This window comes from Equus asinus, chromosome 27 (assembly GCF_041296235.1).
Source record: "Equus asinus isolate D_3611 breed Donkey chromosome 27, EquAss-T2T_v2, whole genome shotgun sequence".
NCBI classification, from domain to species: domain Eukaryota; kingdom Metazoa; phylum Chordata; class Mammalia; order Perissodactyla; family Equidae; genus Equus; species Equus asinus.
This window is the reverse complement of record NC_091816.1, coordinates 25,276,389-25,295,074: the sequence shown is the minus strand read 5'-3', so window position 1 is coordinate 25,295,074 and position 18,686 is coordinate 25,276,389. Positions and strand designations below refer to the sequence as shown.

The 18,686-nt window shown below is 39.3% G+C and overlaps 1 protein-coding gene across 4 annotated transcripts; it reads right to left on the bottom strand.

Annotated features, from left to right (window-relative positions):
• Nucleotides 1-1,762: 1,762 nt before the first annotated feature.
• Nucleotides 1,763-18,620, bottom strand: RWDD4 (RWD domain containing 4). Of its 4 annotated transcripts, none has more exons than XM_070500161.1 (7): nt 18,481-18,620; nt 15,719-15,799; nt 11,125-11,230; nt 10,888-11,035; nt 9,148-9,265; nt 6,254-6,441; nt 1,763-3,583 (listed from the first exon to the last, which is right to left on the bottom strand). In XM_070500161.1, exons 3-7 carry the CDS (start codon nt 11,148-11,150, stop codon nt 3,551-3,553), a joined length of 513 nt encoding a protein of 170 aa, XP_070356262.1. In that variant the 5' UTR covers nt 11,151-11,230; nt 15,719-15,799; nt 18,481-18,620; the 3' UTR covers nt 1,763-3,550. The 4 variants fall into 4 exon arrangements, with proteins under 4 accessions (XP_070356262.1, XP_070356260.1, XP_014694965.1 ...); XM_070500159.1 differs by having other exon boundaries at nt 11,125-11,234; nt 18,481-18,614; XM_014839479.3 differs by having other exon boundaries at nt 6,392-6,441; nt 11,125-11,234; nt 18,481-18,614.
• Nucleotides 18,621-18,686: the final 66 nt, after the last annotated feature.

Here is an 18,686-nt window from a genome sequence, read left to right as displayed (position 1 = left end):
ACAACATGTTGTGTATACACTAGTACTTTCTGTTCAATTCTATTCTCTTCTATTCCTTTAGAAAAACTGCTGGTAAAGACCCTCAATTTCTTCACGAATGGATCATAAACTGCAGTTTGAAAAACACTTTAAGTCATACATCACTTCCTTATTATTCTGCCACATAATTGAAAACAGTGAAATACAGAATTAGATTACCAGGTAACCCCTACCAGATACTGCCTCTTGTTCTGTTTTTTACTCTGTGGAATATTCAATGGCAAAAAAATAAAACAAAGTCTGTTATTATATAGCATGATTTTTAATTTACCTATTTTTTTAATTAATTTTTTTTTCTTAAAGCTCGGCCCTCAGCTAACATCTGTTGCCAATCTTTTTTCTTCTTGTTCACCCCAAAGCCCCCCAGCACACAGCTGTACATTCTACTTGTGAGTGCTTCTAGTTGTGGCCTGTAGGATGCCACCTCAGCATGGCTTGATGAGCAGTGCCATGTCCACGCCCAGGATCCAAACCAGCGAAACCCTGGGCCGCTGAAGAGGAGCACGTGAACTTAACCACTCAGCCACGGGGCCGGCCCCTATTACTTATTTTTAAACCTATCACAGATAGCCCTCTGGAAATGCTGGCTGATTCCCTGTCATTACTATTCTCTTCTCAAACAAGGTCCAGGGCAGGCACGTGCATACTATCAAGCAGAGCTTTGCAAAAGCTTGAGTCACCCAACTCCTCTAAAATGTTGGTGCCTGTGGAGAAACGACGCGGGACGACTGAGACTTTCCTGCTACAACAGAGGGGAAATCCAAAATGCAAGTTTAGTGCTGCTTTCATTCCATAGGATATTTATAAACTCCCATTTGTCAAAGTGTACTTGGCAAGCAATGCCTGTCTTCATCTGTAACTTTAATGTCAATTATTTTCTTTTCCATTTTGAGAAGTTCCATTTGATTCTTTTCCAAATCCACTTGATGATTTTTAATAACTTCTGGCTCCTTCCTCAACTTCCTCTTAATCCTTTAGAGTCTGTCCTATCGACATACCTCGGGGCCCTTACTCCCGTTTCTTTTCAGCGGGCTCTGGTAACGCCCTGCTCCGCGTGTCGTGCTTTTCACTGAGGGCATGCATTCCCAGCACTCTATGTGGGGGCTTGAGGTCGGGGTTGAAGGTGGGTTCTTCCAGAGCAGATTCGGTCATTTCAACCAGTTGTCCAGAGATGCTACCCACTTGGTACCGCTTGAAACTAAATTCCTGGCTTGAGGGTTTTTTAGATCATCTACATGGGGAGGAATTTGGCTGAAATCCAAGGGTGAGGTAACTTGTTCTAAGGTGTCAGGAGAGTACAGGTGTGCATATTTACATTTTACCCCTCCATCCAGAAGCAAAGTTCAAGAGAGGAACTCTTGCTCAGGGTCCTCCCTGGGGGACAGGTCTCAGCCTCGTGCATGCTGTATGTGTGTGCGTGTGTGCGTGTGGGTGTGTACGTGTGACTGCTTACCCTGGGTTGACCCTGGACTTCATCTCTTGTCTCCGGGACCCCTTGAAGCTGTGAAAACTAAAGTTGTCCTTAACCTTAAGGTTCCAACTTTCATTTAATTTTTTAGACTCTGGGTATTCCTTACCTCTGTGTCAGCTCACTTAAAAAATAGTTTTTAATTCAACATTTTGAACATCTTCTAGGAGGAGGGCACATGTTGTACTATAAGTCTATGCAGTCATAAAACCACCAACTCTGTCAAGTGATTTGAAATAAAACGTAGAAAAATCATGGTGTGCAATTCAGGTTTTATTGCTCATTAATTATGCCATTCTACATAATTTTAAGTAAACAGACTTTGAGAAAATATACCGGGAGTATTAAGCAGATGACGGCAATACTGATGAGGATGTTCAAGAGTTTTACGTAAGGTAGAAAGAGGCACCACTGCTACCATCACCCCCTGAAATGTGTACATTTCATATAAAAAGAGGAAAAACAATTCATTGGCATTTAACTAGCATTATTCTTTGTAATCTACGAACCACAGTAAGCCTAAACAATTTCAGAAGCTTCAGAGCAAAACAAAGAATTTTCTCCCACTGGCAGATATAGTAGTTTGTCTTTTTAAAAACAAAGCAAATAAATCAACACAACACAAACTACACACACAACCCCGAAATAAAAGTTGGCATATTCCAGTGGTCCTGAATTTTAATGTTGCTATCATAAGAGTTCAAGAAATAAAATGTGATTCAGCTTTTGAAAATGAGATTAAGCTTCTTCACTGTAATTATACTTACAATTCGAACGATTTAACTGAAGCCAATGCTAACCCAGTAAAAACCACGGAAACAATTCAAACTACTCTTACACTAAGGAAAGTTCTTGAAAAGTTAAATATTCTTTAAAAACTGAGACCCAAGCTGCACAAGTATAACTTGAGGAACCAACAATCTACCCTTCCAGACACCACAGCAGCAGTTCTAAGTGTTTTTAAAGCTGGGGAGCATAGACAGAAATTACTGTAAATTGCACACACACATCAATAACTTCCTGGTAAAACTATGCTAAAAGTCTCCTCTATTAATGTGCTACAGCTCAGCATTTGAAATGCTTCTATACCTACTATTACAAAGATGCTCGGGCTGAGAAATACATTTCGATAACTGAAAAGAAACAAGACTTGAAATGTGGTTTTCTGTTAAACCATTTAGAAGACCTCACTTAACCAAACAACTAAAAATACACAATAGCAGATAAATAGGAATCTATTAAAACCATTGTCTCCAACAATACAAATATTAAATATTAAGGCATCTTTTACTCCCATGTTGGTATATGCAACAAAGAGAAATGTTTTAAATAGGAGCCAGCCCTTCTATTCAAACGCTTTCTAATGTATTTGGCAGATTTGTTTCTATCTTTTCATAGCATACAAACCATTGAAAGCTTTCATGATCCAACACCGTGACCCAAACCAAGAGAAAAGTATAAACAGGTATTTATTTATTAAAGAGAAGCAGTTCACCTTTGAAAAATAAAAAGGAACTACAAAGAATATTATGTATAAAGTTCAAATACCAGTATTTAAATTTCTCTGAAGCAAGTTATGCTTCAGTAATTAAGAGAAAGAATAGCTGAAGACTTCAAGATGAGAAGCCTATCCACACGGCCCATGAGGGGCAGTAACTGTTCACTGTGTTCTGCTCCACTGGGATGAGGGTTTGACAAGGGCTTCAGACTGCTTTTAAAAATATCACGTCCACTAGAATAAAACCATGTAAATTAACATTGATTATTTTTTATTCCCCGTATTTGTCCATTTCCAAAGCCCAACAGGCTTCACGAAGTTTACTAAACGGTAACCTTTTCACCTTTTATTAAGGCAAGTTTGTGAAAATAACTTAATACAACCAATCACTTTATGAACTTTTGGCTTAAAACATTGTTTACTAAGAAACACACTCAAAAAATTGTGTTTTATAAAAAGCCCCCTCAATACCAGAAGAGTCATGAAAGATTTTGAACCCAGGTTACTTTTTAAAGGATGCTCTTCCTTTGTCTCAATTCCAAGCGCTAGTCATCATCTTTAGAGCCAGTTTTGCTTAACTATAAAACAAGATAAAAGAAACATTTAACAAGTTTAAGCTATTATATTATGAGTTCATTATTTCCACTTAATATCAAAAGTAAACATTTATAGTTAATACAACAGACAACAAGCTTCAAGTAACTTAAACCATCTACAGCTTTCACCATACGTAACTACTTTTCGACCTCAGCTCAGCAACTTTAAACAAGATTCTTTACAAATAGAATCTCAACAGAACGAGGGGGGGAAGTCCCTTGAAGCTTTCCAAGTTACACAAATTGGAACCAAGATTATACAAAAGATGTCATTTATAAGATGAATGATACCTTCTATTTCTGTTTTATACTACAAATTCTTTTTTGAATTTTTAAAATTTTTAGTTGTGATAAAAAACTAAGACTTATCTTAATCAGACAATTCTTAAAGTCTGGTCTACAATAGGAGTTGGCAAATGAATTGTGGGGGGAGTGCGGGGGCAGGAAGTGCAGACAAAATCCCCAAAGAACACAAAGGTAATTCTGACCAAAATAAAGCCCCAGCCACTAAGAGATCCCCATTGAACCCAAACCCCAAGAACCCCAGAGAATGTGGAAAGCTGTAAAAAGCAGAAAATGTTAAGGGTAGTAGTTCTCAAACATTTTGACCCCAGAATTTCTTCCTGCTCTTAAAAATTGAGAATCCTAAAGAACTTTTTTAAAAAATGTAGGTTATACTTATTACATTTGAAATTAAAACTGAGAAATTTAATTCATGTAAAAATAACAATAAACCCATTATATGATAACCTAATAACACTTTTTAAATAAAAAACTGCTTTTGCTTTTTATTTTTTTTTCCTGAGGAAGATTTGCCCTGAGCTAACATCCATGCCAATCTTCCTCTATTTTATATGTGGGTCACCACCACAGCATGGCCACCAGCAAGTGGTGTAGGTCTGCATCCGGGAACCAAACCCAGGCCGCTGCAGCAGATTGCACTGACCTTAACCACTAGGCCCTGGGCTTGGCCCCGAAAAATTGCATTTTTTGAAACAACAAAAAACTTAATGCAAGAGTAGTGTTGTTTTACATTTTTGCAAATCTCTTTATTATCTAGCTCAGCAGAAGATAGCTGGATTTTCACAAATCTGCTTCTATAGTAAGGCAGGTATAATGGAAGATAGCTAACAAGAACACAGTACAAGTACTAAGAACAACTGAGTTAATATAAAAATGCACATACTTAGATCCTAAACTTACTACCTTAGAAAATTCAGGAAAACACAAGAATATATAAGCACACATCCTATTGGTGCTCTAATAGAAGAATATTAGTGATGGCATCACCACACTTCATGCGGCCTCTGGTAAACAACACTGGACACTCATGAGAGAAGTAAAAAAGGCAAACAGCACCTTAATATCACGATGCAAATAGTTCAAACTTACAGACCCCCTGAGAGGGCCTCCAGGACGTCCCAGGGTCCAAAGACCACATTTGGACACCACTAGCCTAGGGTAACAGATTCTGAGTCCAAGCTGTGTCTGGGTGGTAACCTCCTTCTTAAAAATATCTTCTCCTATCTCCCAAGATTACTGAATCATTTAAATTTTTCTTTCTTTTATAGCTTGAAATTCTAATTTATATTAACAAGGACTCTCTTAAAAACAAACAGAAACCTAAACTTCTGGAGATGGGGAAGGAGGAACTCTATCATTTTTGGATTAATCAGATTCTTCTCCCTCCTCCTTTCAGCTGAGATCTGCGGCACTAAAAAGATGCGTTCTCATCCTGAGTTAGGAAACAGCTCATTCTGGAGCATGGAACATTTCAAGGAGAGAACAGACTCAGGCGGACAACATGAAGCAGCCATCAGGCATCAGTGGAGGGGGCCCGCCTGCATGAGAGAACGCCAGAGAAGCTTCACCCATACAGACATCTTGTATATAGCCAGCCTCTTGCCCAGGAAGGTGAGAAGAAATACTGTTTCTTGATTCTGATTGCAGCTCATGGTTCCCTACTCCCAGATAATACTTTTGTACTAGATTTTAGAAGCATGAAGATTATTTTAAACAGTTTCTATAGAATAGGCATTCTCATGGTCTAAAACAGCTGACTTTAAAATAAACTTTAAGAATATACAGCCTGTAAATTACTCAAATTTGTAGGTCGTCACTAAAAGCTTAATCTTTAACTATCCTTGGATCATATTAATTACTTCGCATAGCAGTAGTGGCACTAATTGGCACACAAAACTCATTTCATAAAGTCCTACAAAAAGAATTATCTTACTGTGTTAAATATCAGCTTAATATAGTTGAAACTACAAATATCGCATGAAAAATATTGAGAGAAGTTGGCAAAAATATTCAAAGTGGGAAGTAAACAATTTTAAACAACAAAGACAGAAAATCTTTTCTTGATAATGATGGGAAACTACATCTAGGGTCTGCCCTAAAAAAATACTTAATTTCTACTAAGAAATCAAAGCATTCCTTTCTGTGACTTGTTTTTTCAGTTTCCATATGATCATTAACTTAGAGTCATATTCAAACATGTCCATTCTTAAGATGCACTTACATAAACAATTACACTTTAGTGTAGTTATAACTTACTTCTACAGATTTTCTATTATTTAAAAAAAGAAAAGCTAAAACTGAGGGTGTAGGGGAGAGCAGAATATGAAGGATATTTCAAAAAATACTTACATGCTGAATGTAAAAAAGGAAACAGACATCCCAGTAAAATCCAAATGTTGAGGGGGAGAAAATGGAAGACATATATTTCGTTATTTGGTGGCGACAGTAAGAACAATTTTTGAAGACGAGAATATAACTAGTATCTACCTTCACCACATCAACCCAGTTCCATCCTCGAGGAAGCTCTCCTTTGTGATCTAGAGGATGAAAATAGTAACTTTATTTCTAAGACCAATCAGTAATCATTTAATTAATTAATATTCTAATATAAAAGATTTTATATTCTATTCCACACAAAAAATGGATTAAAAACTTAAATCGCATATGACTAAGTTGGAAAAATAGTCTATCATCATTGTGAATTAAAAGCACTGTTCTCCTGGGGACACTTGCCAAGCATTTCAGCTGTACCCCCATTTCACATTCCCCTATTTCCATTCAAGACAAAATCTGATATCAAAGAAAAACTATGGCGGTGAGTGGGTGATGCCAGGAAGAGGAGCCAATCAACCCACCAGCTTCACGCACCTGCGCAAAGACTCTACCACTTTACGCAAGGTCACTGGTGGTTTACTGTTTCCTGAGCTAGTGCTTCACACTAGGAAGCGAGGGTCAAGACAAGAGGCCTCATGAACAAATGTCTGGCTTCAAGACTAGGAGGAGGCCTGGTCAACTTATTTATTAACTGCTGTGCTCTGACAAAATAGTCATTATTTAATCTGACACTGTTTAAACAGGGCTTTAATCTCTTAGACGTACTTGAAAACTAGCTCAACTTTTATTTAAGAATTTTAGTTTACAAGTGATATCATTCTTTTAATAGAATACTCAAATTTAAAGAATAGTTTAACACAGTCATGAGCCGCACAATGAATGATGTTTCAGTCAATGAGGAACCACATACACGAACAGTGGTCCCATGAGATTAGTCCCATAGAGCCTAGGTGTGTAGTTGGCTGTACCAACTAGGTTTGTGTAAGCGCACTCTGTGATGTTCACACAATGATTAAATCAGCCTAATGAAGCATTTCTCAGAATGCATCCCTGTCGTTAAGCAACAAGAGTGTAAATAAATACAACTAAAAATTTTTCAATTTAAAGTGGCTTGATTTCCTTTATGCTCGATGTATCTATATATCTCTCATTTTATAAAACCTTCAAAATATTCATTCAAAATAAGACCATTAATTTTACAGCATGGGAAACAGAAACTAACCCTGCGATTCTTTTTTTTTTTGAGGAATATTAGCCCTGAGCTAACATCTGCCACCAATCCTCCTCTTTTTGCTGAGGAAGACTGGCACTGAGCTAACATCTGTGCCCATCTTCCTTCCTCTACTTTATATGTGGGATGCCTAGCACAGCATGGCTTGACAAGCGGTGCCATGTCTGCACCCGGGATCCAAACCGGTGCACCCCAGGCCTCTGAAGTGGAACATTCACACTTAACTGCTGCACCACCGGGCCGGCCCCTAACGCCGTGATTCTTATAGCAGAGAAGCAATGTTACTGGAGCTCAATTTTAGATGCGAATAGTTCTTTTCTCCTTCATGCCAATAAGAATCTTATCCCACTGGTTACTGGTTATGAGAGGTATGAGGGCAGATCACCAATTTTGGTAACTTAAAACTTACCCACAGTGCCATCACTGTCCTGTTACAGTTTTATTTAGAATGTAAGCTACAAGTCACAAACTCCTCCAGCATAACTACAGGAAGACAATGACTTTTACACGGGCATCACCAAGAAGACAGGGGTGGGGAGATATTAATGAAAGGGAATGACCGTAGGTCATTATGCGTGAAAGCAACAGGTAACAAACTAACTGACGTAGACGCTAAAACATTCCAAAAAGAGATTAACCAGAATTCTAAAAAACAGACTATAATGGCTGACAATTTACTGCTTCAGCTGTTTATACTTTAATGCTGCCTTGACATTAGGTATAACGCATTCTCAGACTTTTCATTTCACAAACCATTATAATTTCAAAAATGTATTTTGAGGGCCAACACAGGGTTGCTATCTTTTTATTCTGCCACAGATGACATTAAATAAAACACAAAAGACCAAAAAACTATCATTACTTTATAAAAGAAAGGGCACTATTTTAAACCTCCTCACCAAAGCAAAAGGGTCAGTTCTTCTTAATAAAGGGCAATTACATAAATATACAGATGTAAGCACACACACACACACACACGCACTTGTGTATTTGTATAGAAATGTATGTAAGCACACATAGTAATGTCCCCATTTTCCTTAACTGGGAAAAGCTCACAGGCTGGTATCGATTTGCAAATTTTCAGGTTAAATAAAGAAAAGGGATAAACATTATTGGTGACATGAGCTGCAGTTTACAATACTCTTCTAAAGGTCCATATCAGATGACTCTGGTTTAGGACACACAGGAATTCTACTCTTAACTTTCACTGTTGTCATATAAAGCAATCAACTACAGACAAAAACATTAAATTATTTATTGTGCTAAGATCAATGGTATACCAGACTTCAGCTCAAATGAAAGCTACATTTCAAAAAATTTTCAATAACATACACATCTGCCACAGAGGGAAACAAATAGGACAATCCCAAGCAGGTCAGAGAGGGTAGAGGCAGACCGCGCTTGTATATTATTCTAATGTTCCCCAATCTCAAGACTCATTTATAGTTACTTTGCCACTCAGTTACCTTCTTCTCAAATGGCTGGTTATCTCTGGTGGTGAAGCAGCAGTCAATATTTTCAATATACATCTGAGACCTAAGACAGTCTCTGATCCAAATGTTCCAAGAAGAAAGAGTAGAGAACTAATCTTAAATCTAACTATACTTATTAAGCACCTATATCACACTAAAAAGCAACCCATTTATCTGGGTTACAAAAGAAAAAAAGTAACACAAACCTGTTTTGTCCGCCAGTTTACGTTTCTGGGCTTTTGAAAGTTGTTCTTTTTTGTCTTTTTTCTTACTTGATGGGGCTGTATTAGGAGTTTCAATGGAGATGATATTGCTTATGGATGTCTGGAAAAAAAGAAGTAATTCTTAGACTCATGCCTTAAAACTTACTGAATTACACTAAATATGGCTATATCGTGAAATGAGCTGATAATTTTTAGATCTATGAAGTAGAAAATTCTGTATTATTATATTCATTTATCAGATCAGGTGGCCTTAGCACACTGGTTTCACTCTTCTAAAGGTTCACATCAAAGGACATTCAGTTCAATCATTATAACCAGGTCCCTGAGAAAGAAGATCTGATACCAGCATTATATTGAAGCTCTGAAGTTCCAAGCTCATTTTAAAATTCAGTTAATAGTTATTATTTGGAAATTTAAATATGTCTTTAGAAAAATCACCAGTACTTAACTAGAACATCCTGGTTCCCTAAAGAAATGAAGAAAATCTTCATGAATGAAGTAAAATATTTGAATTTGGGTTCATGCAGTCGGAGTTTATGATAGGCAAAATCTAATGTGCTCGGCAGGCACCAAGCACTGCTGTAAAAGTTGTATACATATCACTCATGTGGTCCTTACTACAATCTCATGAGGCAGATGCTGTCACAGTCCTCATTCCAAGATGAAGAAACTGAGCGTAGTGAGACCAAGAAACTTGCCCAAAGTCACACAGTAAGTGGTGATGGGAGGGTTTTCAGGGCCACGTGGTCTGGCCCACAGTCTATGAGCTTGGCTACCACCCTCTACTGCTTCTCCAGCTGCCTCTCGGTGGTCTTGTGTGTTCCCTTGGGAACGTGGAAGCCAGAAGCGCTCAAGCAGAAGACATGGCCTTTGCTGTCGAAAAGCTTGCAGCTCGGTTCACAAGACAAAAACTGACACTGACCACTGAGAAGTCTTTTCATGGATAACTGGTGCAAAGGGGTCTAATACATAGATGCTTAAGGTATTAAAAGATGATCATTTCTGAAAATAATTCTAGAAATAAAACATTTTTTCTTATTTAATAAAGTTCCCTTAAGTTGCAACACCTTCCAATTGAACTGCAGCAAGAGTATTTACAATTAAATAAGCCTCAGGGAGAAAGTAATTTCGCATGTATTTTAGCATTACATGAGAAATTCTCTGAGCTTTATGAAGACACTAAATCAATTTGAAAAAATATTTGGTTCTACAACAGCTCAGTTTTGGTGGGCACATGAAGTATTCAAATCTTATATGAAGGGTAAGATCTAGAGAACAAAATCTTATTTTTAAAGTTAAATAGACACCAAAGAAATCTAAAATTCATTGTTTTTATTTAACTCAGATGTAACTCACTTTAAATCTAACACAAAATCTCCTTCCAATTTTTTTTTTTTTTAAAAGATTTTATTTTTTCCTTTTTCTCCCCAAAGCCCCCCGGTACATAGTTGTGTATTCTTCGTTGTGGGTTCTTCTAGTTGTGGCATGTGGGATGCTGCCTCAGCGTGGTCTGACGAGCAGTGCCATGTCCGCACCCAGGATTCGAACCAACGAAACACTGGGCCGCCTGCAGCGGAGCGCGCGAACTTAACCACTCGGCCACGGGGCCAGCCCCAGTCTCCTTCCAATTTTTAAAAAATAGTAAAACTAATAAAAATTACTTATTAGCAGAGTAAAACCAAAACAACAAAAAAATCTGGCAGAAACTAATCACACGCTCACTGTGGAATTAACAGGATTGTGATTCTCCATGAACTGCTCCTTATTGTCCTTGGCATATTCAAACAACGTGTAGGTCATAGCGGTCCCGAGGTTAACTTCCACCGCCTCCTGCAGCTTGGCTAATATACTCTGCTTTACAGCTGATGATCTACAACGCACAAGAAATACACTGCTTAGAGAAAAGCGAGAGAGTGTTAAAAAAAAAAAACCAAGCAGTGAAAATGAAACACTACTCACATGGTGTTGTTGAAGAACGCGTTCATAGATATAATTGGAGGTGTCTGGGGATATGTTTCCGTCCAGGAAATCTCTATTAAGAAGGCTTTGGGATCACCATTTTCACCTATCTGAAGAAAAGGGAATTCTTAGGCTTGTAAAAAGTGATACAAAGACAGAATATTAAATTATGAATTCTTTCATTTCATTAAAATGATGAATTCTTTCCAACGCTCATGATCAGATCAGAAATGTAATATTTCGAAAAGTTCAGGGTTCAGGCTAAGACTCAGCAGCGGGCGAGGGCAGCATGAACAGTGTGACTTTTAACTCATTCTAGACTGCTGTGACAGCTTTAGTTGATGTCCATGGCGTCTCTCCAACCCGCCCTCCAGCTTTTTCTAGCACCAAGGCGATGTCTTATAGAGTTTTTTCTTTCCTGAAAGCTTTGTGAGGACAAGATAAGACCAACTGTGGGGAAAAGGAATAGAATGAACAAAAATAATAATCTACAAACTTGAAATTCTTCATCGGTGTCTTAAGTTTTCTAATTGCTAAATGATGAAGCATTAAAAACAAGTAAACTGATACGCATTAGCACAATCAATCTTGAGAGACTAGAAAATGAAATGTAAAATTTAGAGAAAAAAAGAAAAGGCAAAAAGATAAGGAAAAGGAATGCCTTAGGCTGGATAGCAACCGCTGAATAATTTTTTTCCTATTTATTTATGTATTTATTGAGGTATAACTGATGCATAACATCGTATTAGTTTCAGATGTGCAACATGATTCAATAACTGTATATATTATGAAATGATCACCACAGTAAGTCTACTTAACATCTCTGACCATACACAGTTACTAATTTCTTTCTTGTGATCAGATCTCTTAAGATCTACTCTCTTAGCAATCTCCACCTGTGCAATACAGTATTATTAACTACAGTCACCATGTTGTACATTAGTCCTCAGGACTTATATTGTAACTGGAATGTGGACCTTTCGACCTTCACCTGAATAATTTAAAGACGTCTTTTCTATTTTCCTGCTCTCCCTAATTTTTTATTTTGAAAAATTTTAATCTTACAGAAAAACTGGAATAGAACAATGAATACTCATTGACGTCTATCTTATTCACCAAATACCCTTTACTCCATCTACTCTCTCTTTCTTACAGTACAGAATCAAGTCCCCTCCCCCAAAACCTCCTTTGGTTTTTGTTGAACCGTTTGAAAGGACACTGGAGATATCATGAAAAGTCCTCAAATACTTATGGGTAAAGTATCCTAAGAATGAGGACATTCTCCTTTATAACCACAGTATCATTATCACATCCAAGAAATTCAACAGTGATACAAAAACAGTATGTAATTCAGAATCCACAGTAAAAGTTCCCAGTCGTCTCTAAAGTATCCTCTAATAAACCACCTCCTCAGCGCACAAATCCATAATCCAGAGGACCACGGATTACATTTGGTTGTCAAACCTCTCACTCTGCTTTAATTTAGAACAGTCCCCAGCCCTCTCCCCCACCTTTTAAATGTCTTTTCTGACAAAAAGAGTCTAGGCCAGTTGCCTTGCACAATGTCCCCAGGTCAGGACTGACTGTTTCCTCTGGCAGATTCAGTGGTTTGGGTAAGCAGACTACTTGGGTGATGTGGTGTATGATTCCCACATCACCATATGAGGAGGCACACAGAATCTTCTGCAATCATCACTGGCGATACTAAGTTTGATCACTTGGTTAAGGTGATGGTCCCCAAATCCCTTCAACGTTAAAAGCATCTCTTTCATTTTGTAATTAAGAAGTAATCTGTGGGGGTGACACTACAGAACTGTGTAAATATCTTCTTTCTCAACAACTTTTCACCCAAAGGTTTTAGTATTCACTAATGATCCTTGCCTGAAACAATCATTTCATGGATGGTTGAATGGTGATTTTCTAATAAAATTATGGAATGATTCACAAATCTGCATGTCATCCTTGCACAGGGCTACGCTAACCTCCTCTCTAATATTTTTAGTATATCTGCTGCTTTCTTTTGAAATATTTATTTTTAAACAACAGTAATAAAATTTAAAAAATTTTCACCCCAAATTATTACTTGATTCACCTTTATTTTCTGAACACGGAGTTTTTATTCCCATCCCTCACCCTCCATCACACTCCGTACAAACCTAAGGTGAGACTGAGAAATTATGTCAAATAAACTTACAGATCTGTTATATACCACCTATATAAGCCGATTACTGGCATAATGGACGTCACTGGTTTATGCTGTGTTTTAAATACAGAGATAATTAAAAAGTAATAAAAGTTGCTGGCTTTATGCAATCACTAAGTTGGTACTTAAGCTGCGTGTGGAAACAAACTCCACACGCCTCACATGTGCTTGGTATCAAAGACACAGACAGACCATTCCTGTCTTCAAGGGAGACAGACATTTAGAAAACTCACTACCTACACTATGATTAAAAGTTCAAAAGTGACAGAACAAAGGATGAAGAAACGCGGAATGGTCAGTTGTGCTTTGACGTCAGGGGAGAGACAGGAGACACAGCCTAAAATGTCACAGAGAGGCTTGAGTCAGACAGTAAAGGAGACGTAGCATGGATGATGGATGAGAGCGGAGGGGAACAGCAAATGATGTGTCCAAAGGCATGGTGTTAAAAAAAATGCAGGGAAGGGCCGGCCCAGTGGCCTAGTGGTTAAGTTTGCACACTATGCCTTGGTGGCCTGGGGTTCGCGGGTTCAGATCCTGGGCGTGGACCTACACATTGCTCATCAAGCCATGCTGCAGCGGCGTGCCACATACAAAAAAAAAAAACAGAGGAAAACTGGCACAGATGTTAGCTCAGGGCAAATCTTCCTCAAGGAAAAAGAGGAAGACTGGCAACAGATGTTAGCTCAGGGCCAGCTGACCTCACCAAAAAGAAAACAAAAACAAAAACAAAAAATGCAAGAAAATATTTAACAAGCTATTCTACCTTGTTATGGATGGCAGTGGCTGGGAAAGTTCAGAGAGGCAGTTTGACTCGAACAGAAGGGCCTTGAGTGTCAAGCTAATGAATTTAATCCCCATTCTACAACCAAGAGAAATAACTAATCACATGTTTCAGAGGACTAACTAGTAGTCTGTGGGAGGACTAATGGTGAAGTGTAAGCAGGAAGCTGAAGAAAGAAGTAAGAGGGGAAAATCATTCTGGAGGCTACTAAACTAGTCTGCACCGGAACCGAGGGGGTCCAACGAGGACACAGCCAGAATGTACCCCAGGTCCTTTGACTTTCAACACACTGTTTCCAAACCTCACCTTTTACTCTCCTTAAATCCATCTCCATCCTATAGGACACACAGGTCCTACAACATTCTGTATACTGTGCTCAAGAAATACCTGCTGTTGTTAATATACACATTTAGGAGAGTACAGGGGCATCCTCAATGCCCATTTGCTAAGGGGAGCATGGGAGAAACTGGGAAAGTCTGGCGAGGCAGCAGGATTCAAAGAGAAGGGCCTAGGACTTAACTCCACTGTTAACTTTGGCCATTACAAGTCTCTTTGTTGTTACATACATGGAACGGTGTAAAAGTGTTGAGTTTGAACGGGAATTGAGAAGAGAGAAGCAGAGAGGAGAGTACCTAAAAGAAGTAACTACAAAGAATTTATTTCCTGCGACGGCCTATAATAATCACCTATAAGGATAACTTCTCATATAATTTATTTTAAATGGTGATAATGTTAGTAACTGTAAATCTTTGTGTTTTTGGTGTTTTTTTTTTGGTGAGGAAGATTGGCTGTGAGCTAATATCTGTTGCCAATCTTCCTCTTTTTGCTTGAGGAAGATTGTCGCTGAGCTAACATCTGTGACAATCTTCCTCTATTTTATGTCAAGCCACAGCGTGGCTTGACAAGCAGTGCTAGGTCCGCGCCTGGGATCTGAATCTGCAAACCCTGGCCACTGAAGCAGAACATGCAAACTTAACTATGATGCCATTGGGCTGGCCCCAATAACTGTAAATCTTTTACAAAAGAACTTTCCCATACCACTATTACTTCTAATCATTTGGATAAATGGTTCATATTATTTACTTACAAAATAAAATACTGTTTCATGTTGAAAACCAAGTTATGAGCAACTTTCATTTTAAAGAAAAATCGACATTTCACTTATATAAAAAACATTCACACACATTGACAACTTTTCTTGACTATATCATAGGGCAGTAAAAAGAACAGCAGACTTGGAACAGAGACCTGGATTTTAATCCTAATATAAATCAGCATCAGCTGTGTGAGCTTAGGAAATTACGATTCAGAGAAGTTCTCTTAAGATTACAAGGTAACACCATATAATTTCTAAGGTTTCTTCCATTTCTAACATTTTATAATTGTTACAATAAAAACAAGTTTTATCCTAGTTTTTAAAAGTTGAGTTAAGTTTTCAAAAGTTACAAATAATTGATGTCACAGTGGTGAGTTTTCATTTCTATTCTTCAGAATATCCAAAGACATAATAAATTTAAACCACTAAATTTAGAAAACAAAATCAGCATTATTAGCAACCTTTAATGTTTCCTAGAAAAGTAGCAAGTACTCCCATTCACGCCATGTCTTACCCTATATTGAAATGAAACTGGACTTAATTCCCGGAAACTCTCATCTCCTTCATAAATAGAACGTAATGCTTCCAGTTCCATCTGAAATAAATGAATCAAATGCGTTTTGTTTAGTGGTATAAACAGCGTAGAAACAGAGGGTCTTTAGTTTCTGATTCAAGCCCACTCTACTACATAAAACTTGGCTAACACACATGGCCTTTGATGTTTACAACATACTTGCATATATTAACATGTCGCAATATTAATACTTACTTTAAAACCATGTGCCAGGCACTGCTAAGCACGTTAAGTGTATTATCTCACTTAATTCCTACATCAATCCTGTGAAGAAGCTATTACTTTCTCCTTCTTACCAGGAAGGAAAATAAGATTTAGTTTAGAGCAACTCCGGAGCACGTGCCTTTCATCATTCTGCTGAGGAACAGCGCGGGAGAAAGAGCGTGGAACTGGGAGATAAGAAATAGGAAGCACAATCATTCCCCATTGTTTACATGTGCTATTTACATTTGTAATCCTTCCCACAGAAGGATACAAAACTTGAAAAAATTCTTAAGGACAACAAAAAGAACTTTAAAAAAATGATAGCTAGACAAAGGCTGACAAGGATCTACCCAAGATGGGAAAAACGACAGTGAGAGAAAATGTCACCAGTAATCCCTGCCTGGAAATACTTCTTAGAACTCTGTGGGCTTGCCCATGAGAAGACCCAATCACTGCCGTGATTTCTGACCAATTCGTGAGGAGAGAAGCAAAGACAGACTGCACTTGGGTATATATCTTAACTTTCAAAAAGATGCCTGCCATGAATTCTGCACACTAAGGATGAGTGAGTTGATCTACATGGACAAAGTTTTAGAAGAGATCATTAAAGGAAGAGTTTGTGAGGACCTGGGAGAGTAAGGAGGAGCCCCTAAGACGTGGCAAGCATATGAAGCACACGACATCTATACACGCCTTCTTAGAGAGGGTAACCTGAGTGATATGTTAGGGAAAGACACAAAGCGGCTGCCTTGATTTCAGCGGGGACCACACGTCTGTCTTCCCACCTTCACAGAAAAAAATACAGGAATTCAAACCGCATTCAAGAATAACTGAGAAGACTAGATAAGAACAACCTTACTCAAAATATAGCGGTACTCTTTCTGTCCTTAATCCTTGCCCATATTTTAAGTAATGGCTTGGACAGGGACAAAAATTGAAGGCAGGCTGACCAAATTTCTGGATGACAGTTTGATGGGACAGTGAGTTATGCTGGTGGCAGACTAAGAATTCAGAAAGTCCCTGAAAAACAATCTAACCAGATGAAACTTTTCAGGGTAGGCAGAACCTGTCCTTAGATACCTAAATACACAAGTAAAGCAGGAAATGCTTTGCGTAAAGCACTTAAAGTGTTTTAGTTGACAGTAAACTCTGTGATGCCACAATTCTAAAATAAGATACAAATAAACTTATAACCTGTCCACAGACACATGATTCCAGGAGAGGGAAAGAACTAAAAAGACTGGACATATGAAGAAAGGTAAATGGAGAACAGAAGTCAGGAAAACTGTCTTCAAAGATCTGAAAATCAGCCCTGTGGAAGAAGAATGGAATTTTACCGTTAAAACAGAGAGCCCTGGGCCCCACGGCAGGAATTCTGATTCTGTAAATCTGAGGTAGAGCTTGGGCATCTGTTTTTCTTAGAAGCACCCAATTGGTTCTAAGGCTGTGGTCCACGGCGCCAAGCTTTGAGAACCGTTACATGACATGCTCCAGGCTTCACAGTAAGAACTGTTCATGCCTTGGCTTAGAAACTCGTCTGGCAAGAATATTTTAGAGGGGATTCAAATATCAACTAGCTTGTTGGCCTTTGGCTCTTTTAAAGGTAACTTCCAGTTCAGACATTCCACTACATTTATCTTGCAAAAGTGCTAGCTTCCAAACAATATATTCTAAATGAAGATAACTACTACTTATCTAGGAGACTGGATTCTAGTCCTGATTTCTCCCACAAACTCACCGTGCAGCCCTGGGACAATGGCTGCACCTTTGCAGACCCTTCTCCTCATCTGCCCACATTACAAAATTAGAAGGGTCCCCCAGAGATGACCCGAGGCATCCCCTCCAACTGTACTACATGATTTAACGTCAAAGTCGCATTTCACGAGAAAATAATCTGAGCATAAACCATACAATTCAGGTGATATATATATATATATGCTCAACACAGACTTCACAGCCACCAGACAACTACCAGATGGATAAATGATTCCACCAAACAATGTGGCTAGAAACCGGCGACACCAGTGTCATTATTTTCCCCCACCAGAAATTTAACCCACTCAATTCATTCTTTCTCTACCAGCCAACAGACTTTAAAATTTAAAGGTGATCAGATTCCAAACAGCATAACTCAGTGCACAAGCGCTCACAACACACGGATTTAAGGCGAGCCAAGTGCACCGGGTCGCGGACCAAGGACACTCATCCTTGTTATTAAGGAGACCTGGGGCGACCCCGGGGTTTGCAAAACGGAAAACTGCCGGGGCAGAGGAGGCCAGGGCCCCACCACCCGTTCACGCGGGCCTGGCCTCTCCGCGCAGGACCGCGGGGAACTCGGGGCCCCCCAGCCGGGCTCTGTCGGCTACAGGGACGAGGGCACATGCGGGCCCGCCCGTCCCGGCGCCGGGTCACTCCCGGGCCTCGGGGGGTCATCGCCCTCCCTCGGAGCTGCGCACTGCGCCTGCGCGGGGACCGGGGCGCCCAGTCGGGGGACTCACCTCCTGGTCCTCGTTGGCACTCATCGTGCCGGACGTGGGGAGCCTCCCGGGCGGACGGCGTTCGCGACCACGAAGGGCCCCGAGGCTGGGGCGTCCCCCTTCCGCGCCCTCGGCTCGGGAAGCACACCCTTCGCACAGCCGACGAGAGTCACGCGCACCCCGGCCTTCAGGCCGCGCGAAGCTGCTGGCGGGGACTGTGGGCGGGT